The following is a 25,712-nucleotide window of genomic DNA, read 5'->3' on the forward strand; positions in this document are numbered from 1 at the left end:
GAACTGGCTAATTACACACATCGTTGGTATATTTATTCACGTTTATATAGTCATAAAAAGATATGAACGATACGCTAAAAGCACGACAAATACATCTATAAAAAAATAAATACAACCCCCACACTGGAAACATGCAAAACTCGAAACAGGGGGTGGGCCGTTGTGTTTCGTCCTGGTTTTCCTTTTTTTTTTCGCCAAAGTGATACATGCATATCAGGATTCTGAACCCTTCGTTTGCGCACCGACCATCATCCCGGACGGTGATTCAGGTCCGCCGACCGTGCCCCTCATTGAAATCCGCACGACGATCGCAAACTTTGCACGACCTTGGGATTGATTCCGTTGCTCAGTGCTTTCGCCTCTAGCTCCAGAATCAAATCGCGCAACCTGCGTTCCTCCATGTACAGGTGCCGATTTTCCACCCGATCAAACTCCAGACTGATGTTCATCAGATGCGTGATCAGCTTCTTCTTGTGGCGCGATCGACGCGACGCTTCATTGTTTCTGATGCGATCTTGGTTGTCGATCTCGTTCGAGCACTCCTTGCGCATTCGGGATTTTGCGGGATTGAACGCTGCAACGGGAGGAGAAATAATTGGCAAGAATCATGTGTTAAAAATGGTGGAACTTTCGGTACACTGCAATGGTCTTCTTACTCATTTCCAGTGGGAAGTTAGCCATCTTGGCCTTGGTGAAGATTTCCTTGTTGAAGGCTGATATTTCGTTGATGTTGTCCAACTGCTCCTGCACACTGTCGGGTATATTACTGCTATCCAACACATCCGGTTCCTTGATCCAACGCTGCAGTACCACCATCGGTTGATGCAGTTCGTCGTGGATGGATGATACACCCGAATCGGATGGTGAGCGAGCGGGTTTGTCTGCTGCTGCTACAACGATCGCACTAGCACCATCCTCTGTTACCGGGTGGTCAAGAAACCGTTTCTTACGGTTATCATCCAAGAACGTAGTCACCACGGTGGGAGGTTTCGGTGAACTGGTGTATTGGTTGTTTTGCGATTTCAACAGCATGGCAAACCCATTCATGCCGGGGCTGGTGTACAGCATTGAGCCGTTTACTTTACCGGTCGATTCCTGATGGAGTTCCAGCGTCGGAGACAGATTACTTCTGCTATCCCAATTTTCCATTTCCGGTGAAGATGCCTCCATTCGCATCTGCTCCTTTCGGTTGTTTTTCTTCAACTGCAACGGTTCCAATGCGGACGGTGGCGAAACGGACAGTCTAAGTGGTTCCGAAAGCCGATCGAGCAATTCCTTCTGTTTGTAGTTGCCATTGATGGAAGCTATGCGGAGTGCTGGCTGTAGCTTCCGTTGTTTAGGTGATCCGTTCTTCCGTTCCCGTTTCTTCGGTGGAGAGGAACATTCGGAGCTGGGTGTGGATGAGTTATTCGTTTTCTTCACCGTGTGGATGTTGTTATTCTCGTTCTTGTACTGTTGATATCCTGAGCTCAGCATTAGGAGCGCGGATGCAGCGTCAAAGTCCGTCATGACTGGAAATGGAGAGCGAGATAAAAAAAACCAAATGTTATAGCAGGGACAAAGACAATTCGCTACAGACTTTAACCACCGATTTCACAAAGCAAAACGGTTTTTGCGCGACATCAGCAGATCATTTTGCAACGGCGGAAACGCGCAGTCTGAGAATGCGGATGTAGGATGAACGCTTCACAACACGCTCTTGTTGGCGGTTGTGTGTAGGGAAGATATTCGCCATTGAAATTTGTGTTAATGGCCTCGAAGTGTGTTACTTATCCGTACTATACAAATGGATCGGACCAGAATGTGGCTTTATGGTACAGAAAAGTAGCATGATCCGAAACTATTTTCCATCCTTCGCTGCGGCGGCGTTTGCATTATTCACTTTGGTCACGCGATCGTTCATCCAGAACTTAGTTTTGCAGATGTCTCCCGTACGTATTCGTACTACTTCATACAAACATCATAGCAGTGCCAAATACGCTCAAGAGACATCCAGCCAACACGAAACACAAGGAACGATCACTTTTGATTCTAGCCTAAACGATCGCAATGATCGTATGATGAGGATCTTACCTTTTCCTTGGTTTATGTCCAGAAACTAAAAGTAATATACGCAACAATTTTGAGAGCACAGCTTTTCCACAGCACAGGACAGAGTACCAGATTTTTTTTACAATCGGACACGTTCCGCAACTCGCACAATCTGGACTTCACGGAAAGAACGACGAACGGTAATTAACGCAATGGAAGGATCTGTCCATGATTTATATACTAATCTCAACTTACCAGGATTTTTACCCAACACACACGAATAGGCGCACACGCAGCACTCAGGTACTACGGAGAACATGCGCGCGCTCAAAGGCAAATGGCATCACAAGTGTACCCGTGGTCGTGTCGTATCGTAAAAATTCCGTTCCACCATGCAAACTAACACACGTTGCAAAAAGAGCTTCACACTAATGTTGACCCGCTCGACGAGAGAGAGAAAGAGAGAATATTTATGTTTAGAGATCGCTAAATTCTTTGTCTTTTCCATAAATTCGTTGTTATATATAATCTTACCATGTTCCCTATGTTAGCTAGGGTAGTGAAACATATTCGACGCGGGTATTTACGGTCAGCTGATGGGTCATTTGGTTCTGTAATGCTGCTTTAGGGATATATTCATACTACCCTGCATTACCTGTACTATTTCAACGAATTTAAGCATTATTGCGTAGGGGTAATGCTTTCTGGTTCTAATGGAAAAAGAAAGGAGGAGTAGCCAGTACCAGCGGAAGGTAATGGGAATTTTTATTTAGTTAGTTTTAACGGTTTTTTGAGACACATTGAATTACCTTCAGCGGTTTCAGCTTTCTTTATAGTTTGAGTTTCTGGGTAAAAACTACACATAATGACCAACTGCCTAATGTTTAGAGACAAAGAATGGAGTAGCTTGACCAAACCAATGTTACGATGCTTACCCAAAAGGTTCGCAAATTTCAATGTGCAAATTATCGAGTTCGTTGCAGTCGATAAGATTGGTTAGAAAGTAAATATCACTTTATCCGTAACGGTTTCATTGCTTGATTGAAGGAATTTTCTTGCAATTTAAACCATCCCCTACCTTATCGTGTTTTCCTTCATTGTGGCAGGCTGGTCGCGCGTTTATACCCCATGCGAGTACACTGAGGCTGTCAGTTCTACCTGTTTTTCACACTGCTGTGGTTTTGTGGAATTAAAATTTGGGTGCTGTGAAAAAACAGAACAAACACGACCAAGGTAAAACCCCCGATTATTCAACCCGTTCCGCACTGTATGGCCACAGTAAATATGGAAAATGGTAGAAGGCTAAAGTGCAGCAAAGTTTCGCTAATCAGCGTGCGGGAATGATGAACCAACAGCTTTAGTTGGTGTGCCAAAATTACGTAATATAAAATCGGTATGTTTTGGGGTCTCTCGTTGTAGATGTCTGAAGCCGCTGGTAGAATTGCGAAACCGGTGCTGCGCGGTCTTCACAATGCCACCATCAAGCGCAACCTGATCGTGTCCAGCGTCCTGTGCACCATTGCCGTCGTTGCCATGAAAGTGATGCACAACGACCCCAAGGTGCAGGACTACGCCGAGTTCTATAAGTGAGTGAGCACTACGGTGTGGTGTCCCCCAGTTTGGATAAAATTGACGATTATTTCTACCTTTCCACAGGACCTATGACGCGAACAAGGCTTTCCAGCGCATGAAGGATGCCGGTCTGCTGCAATCGGTCAAGAATTAGAGATGGCTCCTTTAGCAAAGCGCTATTTAGTAACAGAGACAGAGACAGAGAGAGAGAGTGCGAGAGAGAAAACAATGTGTGATCCACTGGAAGCAAGGTGCAAGAGATTGCAATCTAGGCACCAATGGAAATCGTACAGTAAAATAAATTCCGGATAATCCAAATATGTGTGAAAAAGTGTTCTGCTCTCCGTGTAAGTAGAGTGATACGACGTTTCCAATACGCGTTCTGTTAACTTGTGCTTTATTGAAGCTACCTTTAACCACTTCACAAGTTATCTGTCCCACATTAAGTTGCTCCCGCACCATAGGTTCGGTCCCAAACGACGTACTGTTGTAGGTCATCCGGGGACACGCTTGCCTTCACCTTAGATAACGCCAGCCGGAAATCTTCGTAACATATCGGCCGAACCTGATCCTTCGCAATTTCTCCCAGCTGTTCAAACGGTATAGATCTAATCGGTCCCATTGAAGCCTCGTGGCATAGCACCTTCATGTCAGCACCAGAAAATCCTTCCGTAAGGTCACCGATGCGTGCAACATCCTCCGCCACCAAGCTGTTGCGCTCTCGCTCCAACAATCGGGTTAAAATTTGAATGCGAGCCATGCGTTCCGGCAGTGGAATGTATAATCGTTTCACCAACCGACGTCGTGCGGCTTCATCTAGCTCCTGTGGTCGATTCGTTGCACCCACAATTAAAATTCTCTCATCTTCCGCCGTTGCAGCACCGTCCAGCTGCACCAAAAATTCCGTTTTTAAACGGCGCGAACTTTCATGTTCCGTATCGGACCGTTGACAAAGCAGTGAATCAATCTCGTCGATAAACACCACGGCCGGTTGGTGTACGACAGCGACCGCGAACAGTGCCCGTACCATTTTCTCCCCATCGCCGATCCATTTGGAGGTCAGCGATGAAGCACTGATGCTAAAGAACGTTGATTTCGATTGCGATGCGATGCACTTACCGATCAGGGTTTTGCCCGTTCCGGGTGGACCAAACAGCAGTATACCGCGGGGTGGCTTCCGTAATCCGGTAAAAATATCGGGCCTCAGGATCGGCCACACGACCGCTTCCTTGATAATCGTTTTGGCATACTCCAACCCAGCAATATCGTCCCAGGAAAGTGGTTGAAATCGGTCCATGATTTCGCTTCGGATCAGTTCTACCATTTTCGGATCAATGTTCTTCAGCCGCTCGTCGATCTCGTCCTCCTGACTATCGTCGTTGCTACTGGTATCCTGACCGTCCACTGTTCGACCATATTCGGATCCATTGTTATGCGGTCTTACTGTCCGATCATCACTGTCAGATCGTACAGGACAAACGAACTTACTACCCAACGTTCGTCGACCTCCGAGTGTTTTACGGCCATACGCGAATAGGGGCGCCTTGCTAGAGATGTTCGATGTGCCGTATTTCTACGGAATCATTACAAAACATGTTACTTTCGGGCTTAAAAACATAATTGCTTTCAACTCACCTTCATATTCTGTATGTGCAGTTCATCTTTTGCGGTTCGAAAAGCACCACTACCACTTCCATCATCGTTATCATGATGAGCAGGTTTGGCCTTATTGTCTGATACCGAAGGCAATGTTGGGACAAATTTAGAAGGCGGTTTAGAAATGGGAATTTTTGGAGTGAAAGTTGGATTGCCGCTGGTGGCAGATGCTTGCCGAGAAGTACCCTCAGTAACGGGAAAACTGTTCGAACCTCCGTTCGTCGAGGACGATATCTTGCTACCCTCTCGACTCACTATGGAGCGCGGTTCTTCACTTCGCTCCGAATGGTTGAGAATCGTTGCAAGTGTGGCTGTGGATAATTCGTTTTTGGAACAGTTTTCATACTGTCCGTGACAATCTTTGTCTTCGTTTGTTAGATAAGAAAGTGGATCGTCCAGTGCGGTGTCTGTTATTTCATAGTCATCGTCGAACGACTCCGGAGCCTGGCTGTTGAGAAGTTCGATTACATCGTCACAATAATTGTTCACACCCTCGGGATCTATCATCAGATTTTGATACTTGCGTAAGCCATCCTCCAGCACGTGGGCCGATAGCTTTTCATCATTTCTGTATCAAAAAGAAAAGGTATTTATAAAAACTAAAACATCGACGGAGGGTGTTTTCAATACAAACATTTCGATCGTTTCCGTGTAAAGCAGATAGTTTAGGTTTCGCAACTCATCCACGCCGTTGTGGTTTTGCTTTTCCTCTATTTCACGTAAGCAGCGATACAATTCCTCCACGCTAGCTGACGAGTCTTCCATTTCACGAGTTTTGTGCGTTGCTGATCAACGGAACAATCTCAAAACAAACACGCACGCGCCTTTTTTGTATCTTCTTAACGCACTACGGTCGCTCGATCGTACAACCATGTAGACATATTGCAAGGCTCAATCTATATAAACTGAATATGAAACAAAAAATTACTCGAAAATCAACATTGATTTATGCAAATGATGGAAGATCGTGTTGATTATGCATTCCATTTCCATGTATTCCTTGTGGTAATTTCCATGCGACAAACCACTGTGCTATTTAGGTTTTTCAAGCGTATAACAGTGTTTCTACACGTGACCGACGTGACGAGATATGAAGCTGGAGTATTTGCCATTTTGAGGCGGATATCATCTTCTTGGCCCGCTCACAGTGCATTCGGCAGACATCCAGAACCAGGCCACCAATCTTTTTACAGGAAACTTCCATTCGCTCCCTGTGGGTCGTGTGGGACAAGCTCCTTCCTGATAAGGTATGAGTACGGCAATCTCATCACATACCCTAGCCATTGTATCCTTCCGGCCTTGACCGTCATCAGGATACCTCACCAAAGATATCGCCAAACTGCTCAAGCAAGCACATGATTCATTCTCCTTCTCCACAGCCAGATAGTTAACACCAGCCACTGTAATTAAAACTGAAATTCCCAAGGTATTCTCACTTTTCCTATGACTTACCAGAATCCCAGATACGTTTGAGTAGTACAGTTTTCACAGGTACGCTTCCGTATGTCCGCTACGTGTAGCAGAGCTGTAGCAATTTTGATGCCAACAACGAAACTTCAAAATGACAGAAGCATTTTTCGCTTGAACACTGTGCTACGAATTTCAATCACTGTATTGAACCGCCCTGTTTACAAACATGATTTATGAATTAAAGTTAACTTAAAAATAAAGTATTTTTAATAAATTAATTAAAAATACTAATGATCTTCAAAGCATAAACGGAATTTGTCAAAAAAATGTCTGTTCGAAAATCATGATTCGACACTCGAACGTACCGAAATTTCGCCCCCATAATTTCGCAATTCGCCCTCCGGTGATGGGTTTGTGCTCTCGCTCGCACCAACGCACCTCGAGCACACACGCACTCTCGCTCTACTGAGTAAAATACAAGAGAAAGAAAATGGGAAAAAATGCAAATGGCGGTCGTTGTTATTGTTCGATTGTAACAAACGTACTGAATTTTCGCTAAATGCAAACTTTCCACGCACAGTGCAGCCCGTAAACTAGTGAACTATGTTTATTTGGCATCTGGCGATCGTGTTTTCGTTATTGTTTGGCGGCAACTGAGCGTGTAAAGTGGATTATTGTCGTCGCAAAAAGTGTGTCACCCTCGGCTTCTCGGCTGAGCAAGGCTCAAATGGGTAAGAAAGTTGTGTGTGGTGCTCGACAACCGTACGGTGGGGGCCATCGAAGCAACTCAACCCGTCGGTCGCGGTTTTTGTGCCGTGGGTTTTGCGTTTTTTCAGTTTGGGGCGATCAGAAATAGTGAAGAATTTGGTAGCATTTCCATGTTTCGCTGGTGCGTGTGTGTATGTGTGTTTGCAAAAACTTCCCCCGTCGGAAGAAAAGCGGGACAACTTCCGTCCCCGTTTGGCGTTCCAAAGTGTGGGGGCTGTTGTTCGCCCTTTTTTGTTCTCCCGCGAGGGCAGGCCACATTCGGTGATTTCTGATGTAAAGTGATTCGAAATTCTTGTCCTACGTCGCAAGGTTAGCTGCTAAATAGCTTTGATTCGGATATAAACGGTTGTGTTTGAGGTGCTCTGGTGGTGTAGTAGTAGTGGTGGTAGTGGTGTGGTGAAGTAGTTGACAGTGAAGAAGCGAAGAAAAAAATCGAACGATTCGATGGAAATTTGGCCTTCCAGCAATTCATGCGGTTGTGGTGCTTTGCTCCAACCGAAAAAAAGTCTCCTCATCGCCTGAATTTATGCAAAACCCTGGAATCTTCTTTCACAAGGGTTGTATTTTCATTAGTACTGAAAAAAACCTAAAAAACGGCAATCGTGAGCGCCCTGGAATATTAAAAGCTACAGGAAGAAGCAGTGCTGCTGGGAGTTCTTTTTCGTGTTTCGTGTCGTGACCGTCCCTCTCTTTCCAATCGGGATTGGGTCCCGTCTCTGTCGCACAGTTTGATGAATTGTGCGTGAGTTTGTGCACTGGAGTTCGACGTTGGTGTGTCCCACCATGTGTGTGTGTGTGTGTTTTGTTGATTTGATTTGGAATGTGTGCGTGCAGTGGTATCCGTTTGCTGTCCTACTCGACGACGGTGAAGATGTTTATACTACACAGTCGAGTGTAGGACCGTATGAGTGTGCCTGTGTGTGTGTGTTGGTGGTGGCGCGGTGCGTGGATGCGGTTCTTCAGCTCAAAATTTACCCACATTGCTATAGTGTCGTGCGTGCTTGCCTCTTTGCGTGCGTGTCGCGCGTGAGGGCCAAATCAACGTTGTCAAACAATGCAAAACTGATTTCGATGGAGCGCAATAGAAAAAATCGCACAAATTCCCAAGTGCTCTTATGGACGGGTTGCCGCTAGTGAAAATGCAGATTCCCTATCAAAGCGTTTTGTGTGTACACGACTCTGTGTGTGAGCTTTATGCCTCGTAAATGAAATGAGTTAATTTCCATGCAAGGGTGTGTGTGTGTGCAAGGGAGGGTTATGTAGTGCGTAAGTAAGCGAGAGAGGGAACGAGTCGGCCGTTTTGTTCATTGGGGGTGGGGGTTTTGGGCTGTTTGTTCTCACTTCCACCAATGCATGCACATACCGAGATCCTTCACTACTGAGATGAAAAATTAGTTCGTTTCGCTGCTGTTGTTGCCTCAAAACATACGGTAGTCCCACATACCGAAAGGAAAATTCAATCCCCCCCACGTAAACATCATGCTGTGAAAATGTGTTTGCTACCATTGAAGTAAGCATTTGCGTTCGAATTAACGTCGAATAGAAGCTGCAAACGAGCGCTTTTTTTCTGCTACCAAAGAACTGTGTCCAGTGCGTGCGTGTGTGTGCTTTGTGCGCGTGTGGAACATAGTGTGCGTCGCCGTTAGCATGTGTGTGGTGTCGTAAAGGAAAGCAAAGAAAAATAAAACATTTCCTCCAAAGCCACAAGAAAATGCGTTCCCGTGTAGCTTGTGTTTTTGCCTTCCGCGCATCCACATACGGGTTTGCACACAAAGAAACGGTGCTGTAAGAAAAAGAGGAAGCAACAGAGTAGATAATTTTATATTAAAAAGTCCCGTTTTCCGGGACACACCATACCCAATCGGGAGGAATAACTTGAAAAACAGGAAATCTTCACCAGCACACTGATTATGGAGAGCGGTTTTGCACCGTGTTCCGTGCACATGTGTGTGCATGCACCGGGGATGTGTGCGTGTGTGGGGATATACAGCGTGTACGAGCAAAGTGTGCGTGCGTAGGAAAAGCTATAGCGAGAAGAAGCAAAAAAGTGATTCCGTGTGTGGTGTCGACTGGAGCAGTTGAGTGAAAGGGAGAATACGAGTGGGCGTGTGAATGAGCGGAAAAGCAAGAGCGCCAATTTGTTGGCCTTCAGTTTCACAGCAGGTTGGGCTGAGCGTGTGTGCGGACGTTGTGTGTGTAAAAAAAAACGTTGTCCGTCTCAGTCACTCGTGGATGAAAGGAATATATTTTCCTTTCCTGTCATAGTTTAAAATCAAAATGGCTGCTTCTCACATTTTTGTCTGGTTGCAGAGTTTGTTGAATTCTTGTTGAAAAAGAATTTATCCTGTTTTTGGGATAATATCTCTACACGAAACAACAGGTTTAGAAGCACTTAATGAGCAAAACATGCCTGTAATGTATTGGCAACATGGAATGAGTAGCGATTCATGATTCTAGGTTACATAATTGTGATGCCGATTTATGGTCTAAAGTGATGCAAATTTGGAAGCATTTTCGGAGTAGCATAATTAAAACATGAAGTAGAAAGCAAAGAAACTGTTACAGTTTAATGAAATAGTCGCTCGCCAAGAAGAATTGCTCTATTTCTGTTAAATATACAACGGGGTTTAACATCATCGTCCTTAAGATATAGCTATTTTTTTCTTCTTAGTGATGTGTTTATCTCTTTCGCGCCCACACCTACACGTACACGGCTTACAAACACACACGTTTGGTTCAATTATTTCCCTCTCTTTCGCTTGTTTTGTTGTGCGTGTCGTGTTAGTGCGCCCCCCCGACAGGTAACATGACATTGTGGAACCAACACCATTGCAAATATGTTTCATGCTGTGTTAACCATAAAGCAAAGGAGTCAAGCGATATGCGTGATATCACGAAGGAGAGCGCCACCGAGGCAGCTCCAGGAGTAGGTTTTCTTTACCTCTTCCATCCACAAAGTGCTTCTGGTCGCGCGCACCCCCTAAACCTGTGCTTCCCTATTGGGACCGGTTTGCGAGAGAAACGTCAAATTGGTTTACGAACTACAGCGGTTGCTGCGGTAGAAATAAAGCATCAAAGCGTAGAACTGTTTTACATTGCAAACTCTCAAAGGTTCTCACAAAATATGCCTTTTTGAATATTTTCTTCAGCCTAAACCTTAGTAATATAAGCACAATCGGAGTTCCCGCCTTTACAAACGCGGGTTGCAAAACATTGGTTGGATTTTTTTGTTTCCTCTTGGCGGGTGCATTATGCGCGCACGCCTATCTTTTGATAAGAGAGGAAACATAAGCGGGACCTTCTGGAGCAGGACAGCACGATGAGTTGGGCTGAGAGCGAATGAGTGTGCCGCCACCATACGGGCGTGAGCATTTCTAAATCCCGCGTGTTATTGAGGCGTTGAGATGGTGTGATGCAAAAAAAGTAACACCACAAATTACGATTTGTTTACGATCAATAAGTATCAATTGTTTGACGGTAATTGTATGTTTACGGTACATAGTTAGCGGTTTAGAAAATTAAAACATCCAAAGATCTGCTTCGTTGGGAAGATTGAAACTTATGAATGCATGTTTGAAGATTTCAAACTTGCCGGCAAACGTTACGAATGTCCCATTCCATAGTCGCGCCATATTCTTGTAGAACATAATACTGATACCATCAATGGTGCAACAGGTCGTGTGCCGGTTCCAGGGAGTCTTCCCATAAAGATGGTTCTTTTTGACCGGATGTTTAAATAATAAAAGTGCGTGCAAGATTACTTGTTCACTTTTTGTCGTACTGAGCATTGGGTGGTTCTTTAGCCCCATCTCAGCAATGGGGCGAGATGTTGTATAAGTCTAAAGTGTGGTGGAGAGCAATATCAAAAGTTCAGAAAATGTTAAAGGTCGTAGGGTCAGCATGAAGTTTCGTGTATAAATAATCAAGGCACTCGTCATTTCGTTCTGGCGTATCGCTTTTCATGCGATAGCAGTAACCATTGCTTTCTACACAGAAACACGCACACACACCCGATTACTCACACTCCATGGGGCACACGTGTACATGTTGTAAATATCCTCACGCGGGGTTTATATTTCATAAAAAATAATGTTCCCTTTAGTTAGCAATACGGCCTGGCCGTCCTTGTTGAATAAAAAAATGTCCCTTTGGTCAAAGATTATCAAAAGAAACTGCACCTCGTATTACCCCAAACCGAATGATGCTTATTTGAAGATTGCGCTCTTCCAATTGCTACAGAATGGCGGCCGATAGTGACGGTGATCAACAGAAACGGACAAACAGTAGTAGTAGCAGCAGGCGTAGAAATGCCGGAAGCGAAGGGTACCGAAACAAGTGCTGCAATAGCAGCAAAAGCAGTAGTGTCAGTGAAAATCAAAGCAATAGCAGCACTCTAAAGGCGGTTGTTATATGCGAAGGCAACTTGCACGATCCCGACTTTCCGACGCGGCTCGAAAGCTTGGTGGAAAGTCTAGCGACGCTCGTGGAGGAAAAGCAACCGGAGAGCGATGGCGGAAAGGAGAAACAGGACACGACCGGCAAGCTTACGGTCGATAAGGTATGTTCGAAGCGAAGCGGGATGTAACTGAACCTGTACAACACACTAAACACGGTTTGCTTCCTTTGATTGTTGCAGGTCGAACCGTGGAACAGTGTGCGCGTCACTTTATCGATACCGAAGGAAGCTGCCGTACGGTTGCGGCGGCTTGCTGCCGAAGGAAACAGTGCACTCCGGGCGCTTGGTATCCTGTCCGTGCAGTTGGAAGGTGAGACGGTACTGTCGTTGCGGTTAGCTGGTCAGCAGGAAATTGTTTTGCGGACGGGTTAGTATTTTCTGCCTTCCAAAGATGCGAAAACCTCACTTGCTGATTGAATTCTTTGCTTTACTTTTAGATAATTCCGCACTCGATGGTGCAGTGGCTGGCAGCAGTGGAAGTTCCGGTGGTTTGGGTGAATTAACGCGGGTTCTATCCCAGCAACAGCAGCAACAACAGCATCAAGTTGGCTTGCCACATCCAACCCAATCACATCCTGCGGGTTTACATCAACCTCAAGGCGTTTATGCCCAACCAATACATCCACCACAACAACAACAACAGCAGCAGCAACAACATCTCATCCAACTGCAACAACAGCACCATCTTCAGTTGCAACAGCAGCAACAACAGCAGCTGCTGCACGGTTCAGTCGATGGTAATCCCGGTCCCAGTACCTCTAAGATCGTGCACTCGAATCTACCGAAAGCTCTCAGCAATGGTCCAGTACCACTGGAAGCGGTCGGCGGTGGGGTCGGTGGCAACGGGCCACCCGTAATGTTTAAGTCACCAAACACAATCTGCCCGATGGACGGCAAGGTGCCCGCCCATGTGCCAAATGTGGTCGATGCCTGCGAGTATCCGTTCGAAAGTATGACACAGGCAAGGGTGATACAACGGCGCGAGAATACGCTCGGACTGAGTGGTAGTAGTAGTGTGGCGGTAACGGCTGGTCCCTCCATCGCCACAGTTTCCGGAGTCGGTGTTGGGCTGGCGGCTAAACCTGCGAATGGTCCATTCGTAGCAGCACCCATCGGTGCCGGTCCAATACAACCGCCGCCACCATATCAATCTGCGGTCGGAACGGGAAGTGGCGTTGTAGCAAAGGATGGTCTAGTTGTACCACCAGGAGCGACAACGACGGTAACGGTTGGGTCGGGTTCGGTACCCGTTCCAGTGGGTACAGTGAGTGCGGGCAACAATGTGGCCATGTCCAGCCCTTTGCTGGTAAATTTGCTGCAAAATGAAAACAGTCCACAACAAACCGTTTCCCCTCAGCAGCAACAGCAGCAGCAGCAACTAATGCGCGGTGTAGGACAACAACCCATTTTGAAGCAAGAATTACTGATAGCTAGTGGAACTGGCGGTGGTGTAGTGAAAGGTGGAGTCATTCCAAACATGCCGCAAACGGCATTGTTGACACAGCAAAGTGTTGCCGGTGGCAGTTCGGTGTCGAACATGAGTGACAATGATCCGAGTGTGCACGGTGTTGTAACGGGAGGCGGAAACCTTAAGAGTGGTAGCGCTGTGAACCATCAAGTGACGAGTGTAAATCAACAGCAACAGCATCTAGTACATCATCCAGTGATTGGCGGGGCACCGACGATGGCCACGTCCATGGTTTCCGCAAGAGGGACGACAGTTTCTGCCGTTACTCAACAGCAGCAGCAGCAGCTGACCTTAGTGAATAGTAATAGTCCATTGCGTGGTACTGCGTCCGCAACAGTGCCGGGTGTGTCGGGCACGATGCTCAGTGCTAGTAGTGGTGTGAATAGAATTAATAATATGACTTCAATGACAGTAGCAGCGGTAACCGCTGTAACGCCCGCGAACAACAGTAGTGACAGTAACGGTAACAATCAGAGTGCGTTGAATGTGTCGCCTTCTTCTCTAGTAACTCCACCATTGTCAGTGCCTTCAAATAGTAACAGTAGCAGCAGTAACGCCACCTCCTCCTCCACGCTGAACACGATCAAGCTGCAACGATACAGTCTCGTGGCGGGTCCATCTACCAGCGGAGTAGGAGGAGCAGTAGCGGTGGGGTTGGGCCCATCCGTACGGGCACCACAGCAACTCACGGCGCCAAGCGGCGTTGTATTGCCCGGTAACAATCGAGCAGCTGTGATGGGACCGTCGCATAGTCATCCACAGGGAATGCGGCCGCCCCAATCCCCATCACCAGCGTTCCAGCTGCAGGACCAACTGCAAATGCAGCAGCCACAACCACAACAACATTCCCAGCAACCGAATCGTTTCCCGATTCAACAGCAGCAATCGTTGGCCCAACAGCAACAGCTACCGTTTCGACAGCCAAATCCAATGCCTTCTCCATCACCTCAGCAACAGCAGCAACTGCTGCCGGGACATCAGTCTGTTGGCTACGCTCAACGATGGCCAACGCTGCCGATGGATTCGGCCACCAAGTCCGGCTACCAGGAGTTCGCACGCTTTCAGATGCAGTACAATCTCACTCAGCAACAGTTGAACAAGCCTACTGCATCGCTGGGACAGCAGCAGCAGCAGCAGCAACAGGAGCAACAACAGTCACAATCGCTTGATGGGGTCGTAGCAACCGCAAGCGCATCAGCGAACGTTGGCTCTGATCCGCTAGAACTGGGAAACTGTCTAGTGGATCTGCCAGATTTGGCGAAAAATGATCTGGACTCGTTGCTACCGAGCGATCTCGACAGTAGCGTATTTCTCGACACGAAGCTGGAGGATCTGGACGAGTTGGATCTAATGGATCAGCAGCATCAACACCATCATACGCTGCTCGGTGCCGCAACGCTTCCACAACCAGGTGATATTGCAACGACCACCGGCACACTGCTTGGTGGTGGTGCTTCCGGTAATGGCTCTGTAGTGGGCGGACTCACCGGTCTACCAATGGGAGCACCGACCGGCGCGATGCTGAACGATGTGCAGGCACGGGAACGACGGTGGAAGGCGCAACTGCTAATCAACCCGCTCACGGGTGAACTAGAAGAAACGCAGGTGGAAGAAGGCTCGGAAGAAGCGGAGAATGGCAGTAAAGCAGGAGGAAGGCAGGGAAAACTGAACATGGTTCGTGTAAATGATTTCCCACCTGAGGTTCCGAACTCGTTGTATTCGGATGAAGATACAACCGGCAGCGCTGGGGGTCTTTCGTCGTCACGGTTCGTTTCGGATGCAAGCGATTCCGATCGTCCTTCGCCAATATCGGGCGTTGTGTCCATAGAGGGTGGAAGTAGCATCAACACCACTGTGGGCAATACAATTTACGGTACTGCACCGTCAACATCTGTTGCTAGCAATAGTAGTGGCATAATGTCCATGCCACTGACGGCGGCAACGGGTGCAGGAAAACCTGCCAAGGTTAAGAAGGAACGTGCGAAACCGGTCAAGGGCAAGGACAAACTGAAATCACCGCTAGCGTCGAAGGACAAGCCGAAGGAAAAAGCGAAAGCCTCTTTGAAGACGGTTGTGAAGCAGAAAGCAAAAGTGCTCTCCACATCAGTGATGCTTGTCGATGGAGCAGGAACCGGGGATTCGCCAAGCAAGAATGGAACCGAGTTGAAGCTTCGTTTGAAGCTAGAAAAACCGGATCCTATGGCCGCTCGGGAAATTGGAAGTATGCGTGTAGGTGGAATAGGTATTTTACCATCGGTGACGGTTTGTTCCACGAGTTCCAGTACCTCTGTAGTGTCTGTAAACGCAATCGCACCGGTTGAAAGGTTAACGCCAGAAAGCGATGGGACAGCGTTAATGACGTCGTTGCAGTTAAATCCCGCTTCCCATGTTCAGCAGTCTCCCGCGGCTACATCCGTGCCAGCAATAGTCAGCCAGGACGCGGGAAGTAGCTCCATTAGTAGTGCAAGCAATTTCGTCACCACATCTACGTCACTCGTTGCCAGTAGTAGCACAAACAGTAGTTATAACAGTATCGCCACCACCACCGGCACTACTGCACAAGCTGCTGGTGCTAGTACGGGAGAGGAGTTGCGTGTACCACCGTTGCACATAAGCCTGCGGGGGAAGAATTCCGTAGTAATAAAGAATTCCCGTAAGGATCGTAAGAAGAGTCAGAGCGGTGGAGAGGAGGACAGCAGTGATGGTGGCGGTGTTGCGAAACGATCCTCCACCGTTAAACGTACTCCGATTGAGTTGAACACTCCGGTCTCCGGTACTGTGACGATTGGCTCAACAACATCACCACCTGCTTATCACAATCACACCGGAGTTGACACTGGGTCACTAAAAAGTACTGGTGGTACCGAGTCGACGGACCATGGATGCGAAACACCTTTCAGTTCCCAGAAGCGTTCGGCCGTGGATGGAACGAGTGAAAGTGGTGGTAATGCAAGTAGCGGCACAACATCCACCGGCCATTGTCCGAATGGATACGTTTGTCCGGAAAAGAAGCGAAGGCTCAGCAATGGTGGTAGCAGCGTTAGTTTAACTGCAAGTGGTACCAGCGCACTGAGCACGTCTCTCAACAGTAGCAGTAGCAACATCTCTGCCACAGAAGCAATGACCACACCGACTACCGTCACTACCAGTGTGCAGGAAATAAACGATATCTACGAGTCGATAGTAACGACCAGCGCAAGTGGTCCGATTGGTTCGACGAACGTCGGTACGGTACCGACGTCCAATCTGCTCCAGTCGGCTACAAAAAACTCCAAGAGCTCCGGTGCGAATAATGCTAACAGCAGTGGCGGCAATAACATAAACAATAATAATATCAACATTAACAATAATGGTGGCAGTTATGGTAAGAATCAGAAAAATCTCGTCAAAGCATCGATGGATAGTGCTGTTGTTGTGAGCACGGCAACGGTGACCGCAGCACAGCCAGCAATCGTGTCTTCGGTGTTGTCTGATGCATCGACGGACAGCAGCAAAAAGGGTGAAAGAGCAGCATTAGCATCGTCAACGGAGACATCTTCAGGAAACCCCATAAGCTACACTACCGACAGCAACACGATCATCACCTCCACCATCACTACAACCATCATCAATACCACCAACACCACCACCACCACCACACCAACATCTACCTCAAGCGAGAAATCCTCCCTGAACGTGGAAAGCCATCCTTCAAAGCGACCGTGCGTAGAGGAGGAGGATTCCCAGCAACAGCAAGAGCTGAACAAAATTAACACCATCCTACATCACGATCATCATCAGCATCACCTCCATCATCATCCGGATCAGTTGCAGGAACACCATAGTAAAAATCGACCACCGGAGCAACTGCTAGCGGACGGACCATCAGAGGAGGATGGGCATAAAAGTAAAACCGACACTACTACTACGGGGGCATCGCCTACACATGCAGTTTCAGCAGGGAAAGGTTCTGCCACCGGTTCGCCACACTCTCCCGTGTTGACCAACGCAGTTGGGATGGCTGGTGGCACGGCGGGTGCATTATCAACGGCGGCGACAAGCACCACAGGGGCGGTTGTTGCGGTTGGAGTAAACCATCATCTGCTCGGACATTCGAATGTCCGGGGCTCACCAGGATCTCAGGCACAGGGTGAGGACAGTGGCATAGAGTCTATGGATGCACTGTCGGAGAAAAGTCCCCATCAACTGTCCACGCACAGCCCGCAGGGTTCGCACAGCAGTGGAGGGGCGGGCAGCAACGGAGGGACTGGTGGCAGCAGCGGCGGTATCAGTAACAGTAGCTGTAGTAGCAGTACAAGTACTAACATCCTTGAGGGAAAGCAAATGCCTGCGGTCGATAGTCTCCAGTGTGATGACGGAAAGGTGCAGGAAGGAGGTGGAACTGGCGACGTGGAACATTCGCGGTCAGAGAAAAACACACCCGAAAACCAAAAAGAACTGGCCAGTACACCGTTGCTAGATGCAAACATGGAGGACTACAATGACATTGAGGCGGCGTTAGCAAAGATGGAAGGGTTGAATGATCTTGCGGTAGCCATGAACTGTGGTAGTGATGCGGATCCAAAGCTAAACGGCGATCATTCCATTCTTCTGAAACCGTCAAACATGCTGCTCGATCACAATCATCACGAAGCCACCACCTTGGAAAGCATAGACCAGACGACGAATCTGAGAAAGATCCTGGACATGGGCTTGGAAGTGGAACAAAAGCAACAGCAGAGTATTATTGACACGGGAAATCTTCTCGACGAAGCTACACACGTGAATACTGTGGCAGACGACGAACATGCAATAGAGCAGAAGCAGCAGCAGCATAGACAACAGCAACAGCTTTCGGAATCCCCGACGGGCAGGAAGAAGACCGGCGTTGAAAAGCGTGACTCCATTGGGGGCAAAAATAAGACAGCTGTAAAAACGTCCAATGTCGCTGATAGCGAAATGCAAAAACATCCTCATCATCAGCAGCATTTGTCGTCCGATGCCATCAACCCGGACAGCAAATTGATCGCAAAGGTACCAGCGGGCAACAACAATCATCCGGAAGAGGAAGGAAAAATAACGTCAGATCTCGATGCGAAAGTTTTCGACGGTATTGATGATGGGAACGCTGTTCCGCCGCAATCTGCTGACGAATGTTGCAACCATAGTAAAGATATCCCTAGTGTGAAAAGCGAATGTGATAGTAAGGTAATGTTGTTAGTGGACGATAAACAACTCTTAGTTAAGTCTGATCCCGACGAGGCTATCGTTAGTAGTGTAAAGAAGAGTTTAAGAAAATCTTCTGACGAACGGCAGTCAGTTACCGTTGTCACCACAGCTAGCACACAAGCTGTCACTGTTGCTGCTACTACTGCTTCTGTTACTGTGAAGCTCGAGCCAGCACCACCGTCTCCAGCATCAACGACGACGCCGTCTGCGGTGGGCGAATTAAAAGTGGAGCCCAAAAGTCCCGACCCAGCTGAGCCACACATCGATTTGAAACCGCGACACGAACAACCACCACTGTACAGCTATTCCAGTGAGAAAGCGCGCGAAAGGCGTACGGCTGCCGCGGCGAGCGATGGTATTCCGGCGGGAAACGGTGTTGCTAGAGGTGATGTACGATCGCGAAGGAACTCCTCGATTGCATCATCATCTGCCGAAGGGAGTGAAACGAATACTGCGGTCGATTCGGAGAATGAGTGTTCCTCTTCTCCGAGTGGCAAAAGGACGCTAGTGAACTGCGTCGAACATGAGAGTGCGGGCTGTACTACACGGACTGCGAAAGCCAACGAACAATCGGCAGGTGCGGGGAAAGGTGTCGATGGTCATTTGCCTGTCGAACAGCAGCAGCAGCAGCAGCAGCAGCAGCAAGGGAAAGAGATGTTAACTCAACTATCGATAGAAATTCCATCACACTCCGATAGTGGAGAGCATCGAATTCGGACACGCGCATCCAGTAAATTGGAGAGTCCTCTAGAATTGCCACCGCGTCAGAGTCCTTCGGCTTCGGCAATGGGACATGATTTGCATGGTTCTTCTGTGCCATCCGGAGCTAGTAATAGCAGTACCAGCGGCCCAGGAAGCAGTGCAATTACGTCAGCATCGAAAACTGGTGCTACAGCAGCGGTTGTCAATGTGAAACAGCATGCGTCCGGTGCATCATCCAATGCAACTGGTGGTAGTGCTGCTGCTGCCGCCTCAACCACTGCCGGTGGTGGTAATGATCGTCAAAGTCCTAAATCGGCTACAATATCTACAAGACCTGCTGCGAATAAACGGAAACGGCAGGGATCGGAAAGTTCGAACCAGTCCGGTGTTAGCGATGATGTTCCGACACGTGCCAAAAAGTCCCGCAAAGGAGCTGCTGCTGCAGCCACGTCGACAGCTGCCGACGCGAGTACGGCCGTTTCGGACACAGCGAAGCCTTCGTTGCGAAGATCCGCGGAAAATACTCTCGCCAAGGGACGCATATCGAGAAAATCGGCTAACGCGGCAGCAGCGGCTGCGGCGGCTGCTGCAGCTGCAGCCGCCGCCACAGCAGCACCAACGACAGTCACTATTGTCGCGGATTCCTCCGACAGCGACGAACCTTTGATTGAAATTGCGGGTAAAGCTCGAAATTCTAAACTAACCTCCAAAATCAGCTCAACTTCTACCACTAGCAATGCTACTTCTACTTCCTCTACCACCATACAATCTTTTACCGCTACTTCTTCTATTACTACTTCTACTCTCACCTCTACTACTGCTACCACGACCATCAATACTACTATTCGCAACAATACCACCACCAACAACAACAATACTTCGACTACAAATTCTGCTTCATCTTCCACAACCTCCTCGTGTAAAACCATAGCAACAGCTGCTGCTGCTGGAGATAGAACTACTGCTTTATCGGCAGTGTCCCTCGGTACCAGTGAAAGCATGGCCACGTCCACAACGAACCAATCGGCAGCGGTGATGAGTGGTGGTGAGAAAGAAAAGTCACATCGTAACCATCCAAGTAAGAGTGGATCGAGCGCGAAGCAGGCTGCAAATGCGGGTGTCGCATCGTCGTCTTCCATAGCAACGGCTGAGCAAGTGAGCACGAGTTCAGCAACGGTTGCATCTTCCAGCTCTAACGCCAACGTTGCTGGTAGTAATGGCCCCACAAGTAACACCAATTCCGGTAGTGACAACGTTGGAGGTACCCAGAAATCCGTACCAAACACTGTACCACCGACAACGTCTACGACTGTGTCGGCTACCGATGAGAAAATCAGCACTCGCCGTAGTGTACGCATGACATCATCGACACTTTCCACGGCGGCAATGAACAACAAGGCCAAAGCAGCCGCAAACGCACTGCTGCTCCAAAACGCCACGACACCAGCCACCACCAACAACATCGATAGTAACCATCACGCAAATACTGCCGTCCATAATAATGCAGCGATCGGTGATGTTGCTGGCAGTGGTTCACCTGCAGCTGGTGGTGCATCTGTTGGCGCAGCCGGTCATGTTGGTGGTTCGGGTGGATCTGGCGGTGCTGCAAATGCGGTTGCACCCGGTGGATTAATTTCGGGCGGAGCTAATGGTAACCATACTGGCAAGGTGGCAAACCATGTGAATCACCATCACGTCGGGACGGGTTTGAAAGGAGCCGGATCCTCTGGTGGTGTTGATGGTAAATCGTCCCTGTTGGCGAACGCTGCCAGCGGTACTGTGGCACAGACAACCGAGAACAGCTCCGCTACGGAACTGCGCCGAAAAACGAGAAGTGCAGGTATGGTAACGTTGTGAGAGCTTGTGTGTTTAAATAATATAACTCATGCCGTTTTTTTTGTCTCTTATACAGCTGGTCTCGAAGTCACAGTTATTGAGGGTCGTCGAAGAAGGATCTCCCGAGACAGCAAGTGACCAACAGCTTGCGCCTCAGCCGTTAGTGACGATGACAAATACTATCGGCGTAGGCCTGAAGGTATCACAAATTCTTCCTACCACTGTGTGGATGACCATCATCGTGACAATTGTACTGTTGCTAGCGAAGACGAACCGTGCTCACCGGAAGCCATTGCCATGCATGGTAGTGATGGAACTGGAAGTGGGGAGTACTTTAGCAACCGGAGCACAGTTACGAGTACTGAGCCGAACGATGATGGTGATCGGAACGACAGTGATGGAATATGGCATGTCAGTAGCGGTAAGAACCTACACGATATTGTCGACATAATGCATACAGCTGAGACGCAGCTACCAGCACGAGAAGCGGTCTTAAAACGGGGAATAAAGCGTCCGGACAAACATCCACAACAGTGCGTCAGCCACGCGGATGAGCCGCGGAATGGCGACGCTTCATCCACGGCGGGGGAATGCGCCACCGGTGCATTGGCGATACGCGGTGATACAGTTGGTACAGGTGACCAAGTAATACCACCACCACCACCACAACCACCAACAACACCATCAGCCACAAAGGAACCCGGTGGTAATGAGGACGACGATTCGTATGCGAGTGAAATTATTCTCACCACCAATAGCGACTGCAGTTTGGATGAGTTTGTGTCTTCAGATGACGACAGCAATCTGGAAATATCGGTGGTAACTATTTCGTTGTATTGAGCTGCTGTGGATTATTGTGAGCAGGGACAGAAAAATGGCTTGTCGAAAGGATGGTTGAGTAGCGACAAAACGTTTATTTGCATATATTTATACCGGAGGGTGAAATTCCATTCTTTTGTTCATTCTTTTGTTAAGAAAACGACGTGTCACCAAATGTTTCTTGTGTAGTGTGATTCCGTATTTTTATGTTTTTGTAACAATTTTCACCAGATTTTCCTTTCTTTTCTGGTAATTATTGTTCATTTGATTGTGTTTGTGTGCTTTTTTAAATATTTATATTTCTTTTTTTTTACGACAAGTTGACATCTTTCGAAGATTTCTCGAATCTATTGTGGTCCAAAAATCACACAACATCGGCTTATCTTTTGCGAGGAAGAAGAATTTTCGGAGGCTTAATGAACAGAAGACATATGTACACACCAAATAAGTCGGAAAATGCAAACCTTTAAACGAAATTTGGCTAGGCGTTATAAAAATGGCAGCAAACATATGGCTTAATCATAAGGATGCTGCTGGTTTAAAAAAAAGTGTCTTATATATAACAGTTTAGGGAATAAGAATTGAGATAGAGACAGAATAAAATGTTAATTGCCCCGGAAGGTCCGCAAAGTGTGCAGCACAAAGAACCAAGACAAAAAGTACGAACACAAATACTATCGTGGAGAGCTTCTTTCCTTTCTACTTTGTAACGGGCACGATTGCTTTCACGAATGTTGATGTCACAAAATGTTCTATTTATTATTTTGCACACATACTAATGTTTTCAATTCTTGGTCTATTTTATCTAAACTAACCGACTACCGACTAAAAATGCCTTGCTTGATTGATGTGTTGTTTACGTACCTGTCAGTGAAGGAGAATAGGCCGTTGTTTTCTTTTTTGCTTTGGCAAAAATGCTACATTATGCTGTTTTTGGCAGGCTTCAATTTCTAAAATTTCTTTGTATTTGAATTTCATATTACCCTTTCTGTATTGGGATGATCTGTTTTGGGACTCCCGCATGCTTTAGGATATAAATCCTACGTTTTGATCTCAAGGATGTTAGAGGATTAGAGTTTTTGATTCAGCAATACAGAACACACTATAATACACACGGATACATTAGATACAGGAGAATTGGAAAAGAACTATTACGGATTCACACCTCCGATGCTTAAAGAAAATGCAAAATCAATGAAAAGGACCTGTTTGGAACAAAATTGCACTGTTGCTTGAAAAAAAAATCACTCGAATCGTTTGTCATAATAACGAAGAACCATGTGCAATAAAAAGTCCAGGGGAATTTTCGATTCGAAATCTCCCTAGGAATTTGGACGAGGTATTAGATTTTGAACCATCTGCCGCGTGCGTAGAAGAATCATTTTGTGTATGCGAACCAAATTTGGGGTGCCTCTGTACCAAATTATGCTGCAATACCGCTACCTTTACACCAGCACAAACCTTGCTCCATCCAACACATGGTTGAATGGGAACTTTGGTTGACGATGATGATAGCGGAAGATGCTTTTATACACTCCCTGGGAGCACGCATAACAAAATCTGTGTCAGCAAGATGGATTAGATCTGTGTAACAAGGATCAAGGAAGAGTTGCTTAGAGAAAGGTTCAGAAAAATTGAATGTGTAACAAGAAGTGAAATGGGGTAGGAAGCGTAGGAGGTAAAAATATAAATAAGATGTAATAACAAACCCACACACACAACACGTCCACCACACAACAAAACACACATAAAATATCGCTTTTCTCCGGCACACCAGTGTTAGGGCAAGACAACACGAGATTTGCTTGTTTAGTGCACCTGTAATGAGCGATTTAGAGAGAAGAAATGATAGTTTAAAATAATTTATCCGTATTATGTTTAGTTGAATGCTGCGTGTGTGCGTTTTGGGTAGTGCCCGGAAGCTAGTTTTGGTGTATGTGGTGTAAACGCAAGCGGATGTAGCATTAGTTTCGTCGGGTTTCGTCGGTGCATCAGTTAGTCAGTCAGTCAGTGAACTAGTAGAGAGAGAGAGAGAGTGATCAAGGATCGTTCTGATGTATGGTGTATGGCGATGAAAGACAAAGCGGAGGGGGACAAGAATGGAAAGGAGAGGAGGTGGGCTATAATGCTAATGAGAATGCAGGAATGCTGCAGAGCTTAAAATTTGATTGTATATATAGAAATTATTATCAAGTATAGGTGCACAGCAACAACACGTAACAATTGAGCCGTACCAAGGACGGACACACTGAGTTTTCCACCAATCACCCTTCCTCCATTCTATGTTTAGTAAAAACCCCAGCAGTATACAGGCAAACACCATCAAGGCGCGCTTCATAACTACTACTACTACTACTACTACTACACACGTACACTACTAAACCATTCGTTCACTAAAAAAAAGTTCGACGGAGAATGAGAATGATGATGGTGATGTGGTGGCTTTTGTGCATCATTCCTGCATCGACAACATACTCGTAAGTGCGCACTTGGAGTATTTGTTGATTGTGGCGACGTTCAAGAGGGAACAGAAAAAAAACAAACGTTCGTAGTTCGTTTCACGCAGTTTAGTGCACACGTGCAGAGATAGAACAACTACAACACATCTATCCAGATCCGTTTACGACATGGGTGGTAACGTTATAGGACGATAAGTAGTAGGTTATTCACTTAGTTAAGAAGTTACGGCAGAATTTTCCATCACCTTTATTGATCGTATTTTGTTCCAGGATGCTATATGTAACATGAAATTAGGAGGGACAAGAATGATCAATCATGTTGTAGAAAGGAGTCTTGTACAAATGGCGATTTTTCTCATACTTTTGTGACCTTGCGCTCTACTTGTTGTGTAGACCTTCTCAGTTAGTGGAAAAGAAATGATCGCTTATCTTTTATCTGTGTGCGTGTTCGAATCGCATCACACCGTTATGGCGAAATGTAGTGCTCTCTATATATTTTAACTAGTGATGCGCGGGTCGACCCAAACCTCTACCGAGTTGGAGCCATCAGCAAGCTACCCGTTGCCAAGTAGGATCATTAGGGGCAAGAAAGCGTAAGCGCTTCCGAACCATGGGTCTAGCGAATTTGTGTCGGAATCGTGTCGAGATAGGTTTAGTAGGACTCCAGTAGGTGCAAGAAAGCATAAGCATCCCCGACCCCTTTGGACGTAGCGAGATCGGGTCGAACTAGCCGAACTACTTCGGTCTGATTCTGAATCGAATTGGCTGTTTCTATGGGTTGGGGTCGCCTATACTTTCCTGTATTTGAGCTGGATTAATTGAACCTACTTGGTCCTAATTCCGATCCAAACTCGTTGCACCCACGCGTCGGACTCGATGCTAACTCTGACTTCGGCTCGGAATCGATTCCAGATCGAGTCGCAAAAGGAATCGTATGACCCACCACTAATTTTAACCCGTTCGATTGTCAGTTTCGTAATTTTCTTAACGTAATGGTTTGCATATTTCAGCATTCCAGCCCTATTCGGAACAATTTCCCCGATTCGTGTTGCACTTGATCGATCCCTATGTTATTGTTGTTTTGTTTATGAAAACATAAATTGCGTATAGCCATACTTGTAATGTGTGTTTGTTAGCCCCGCTACATAACCATTGCTGGTAAGATCGGACCAAAAACTCGGAATGAAGAAACCAAGCCACCCGGATAGAAGTAATAGTAGACGAATGCGTGCCTGTTTGTAGTCAAACGGCGGTAACGGGTTTATACATTCGATAGTACTCACCTCATCTCTTTGGAACTCCGTTTTGGAAGCCCGGCGTGCAGGAA

At 47.0% G+C, this 25,712-nt stretch overlaps 4 protein-coding genes across 4 annotated transcripts; 2 read left to right on the forward strand and 2 right to left on the reverse strand.

The window, feature by feature from the left end:
- Positions 1-287: 287 nt before the first annotated feature.
- Positions 288-1,509, reverse strand: LOC128714806 (uncharacterized). The gene is made up of 2 exons (XM_053809686.1): positions 657-1,509; positions 288-574 (listed from the first exon to the last, which is right to left on the reverse strand). Exons 1-2 carry the CDS (start codon positions 1,507-1,509, stop codon positions 288-290), a joined length of 1,140 nt encoding a protein of 379 aa, XP_053665661.1.
- Positions 1,510-3,450: 1,941 nt separating this feature from the next.
- LOC128713440 (cytochrome c oxidase subunit 6C-1-like) lies at positions 3,451-3,757 on the forward strand. The gene is made up of 2 exons (XM_053808299.1): positions 3,451-3,617; positions 3,688-3,757. The coding sequence occupies exons 1-2, from the start codon at positions 3,451-3,453 to the stop codon at positions 3,755-3,757; spliced, it is 237 nt and encodes a 78-aa protein (XP_053664274.1).
- A 288-nt stretch (positions 3,758-4,045) lies between these two features.
- On the reverse strand, positions 4,046-6,024 carry LOC128714854 (fidgetin-like protein 1). The gene is made up of 3 exons (XM_053809734.1): positions 5,894-6,024; positions 5,239-5,827; positions 4,046-5,176 (listed from the first exon to the last, which is right to left on the reverse strand). The coding sequence occupies exons 1-3, from the start codon at positions 6,022-6,024 to the stop codon at positions 4,046-4,048; spliced, it is 1,851 nt and encodes a 616-aa protein (XP_053665709.1).
- Positions 6,025-7,211: 1,187 nt separating this feature from the next.
- Positions 7,212-21,245, forward strand: LOC128711064 (serine-rich adhesin for platelets-like). Its single transcript, XM_053805931.1, has 5 exons — positions 7,212-7,400; positions 11,677-11,995; positions 12,074-12,260; positions 12,331-21,111; positions 21,184-21,245. The coding sequence occupies exons 2-5, from the start codon at positions 11,678-11,680 to the stop codon at positions 21,243-21,245; spliced, it is 9,348 nt and encodes a 3,115-aa protein (XP_053661906.1). The 5' UTR covers positions 7,212-7,400; position 11,677.
- The last annotated feature ends 4,467 nt before the right edge of the window (positions 21,246-25,712 follow it).

This window comes from Anopheles marshallii, chromosome 3, assembly GCF_943734725.1.
Source record: "Anopheles marshallii chromosome 3, idAnoMarsDA_429_01, whole genome shotgun sequence".
NCBI lineage: Eukaryota > Metazoa > Arthropoda > Insecta > Diptera > Culicidae > Anopheles > Anopheles marshallii.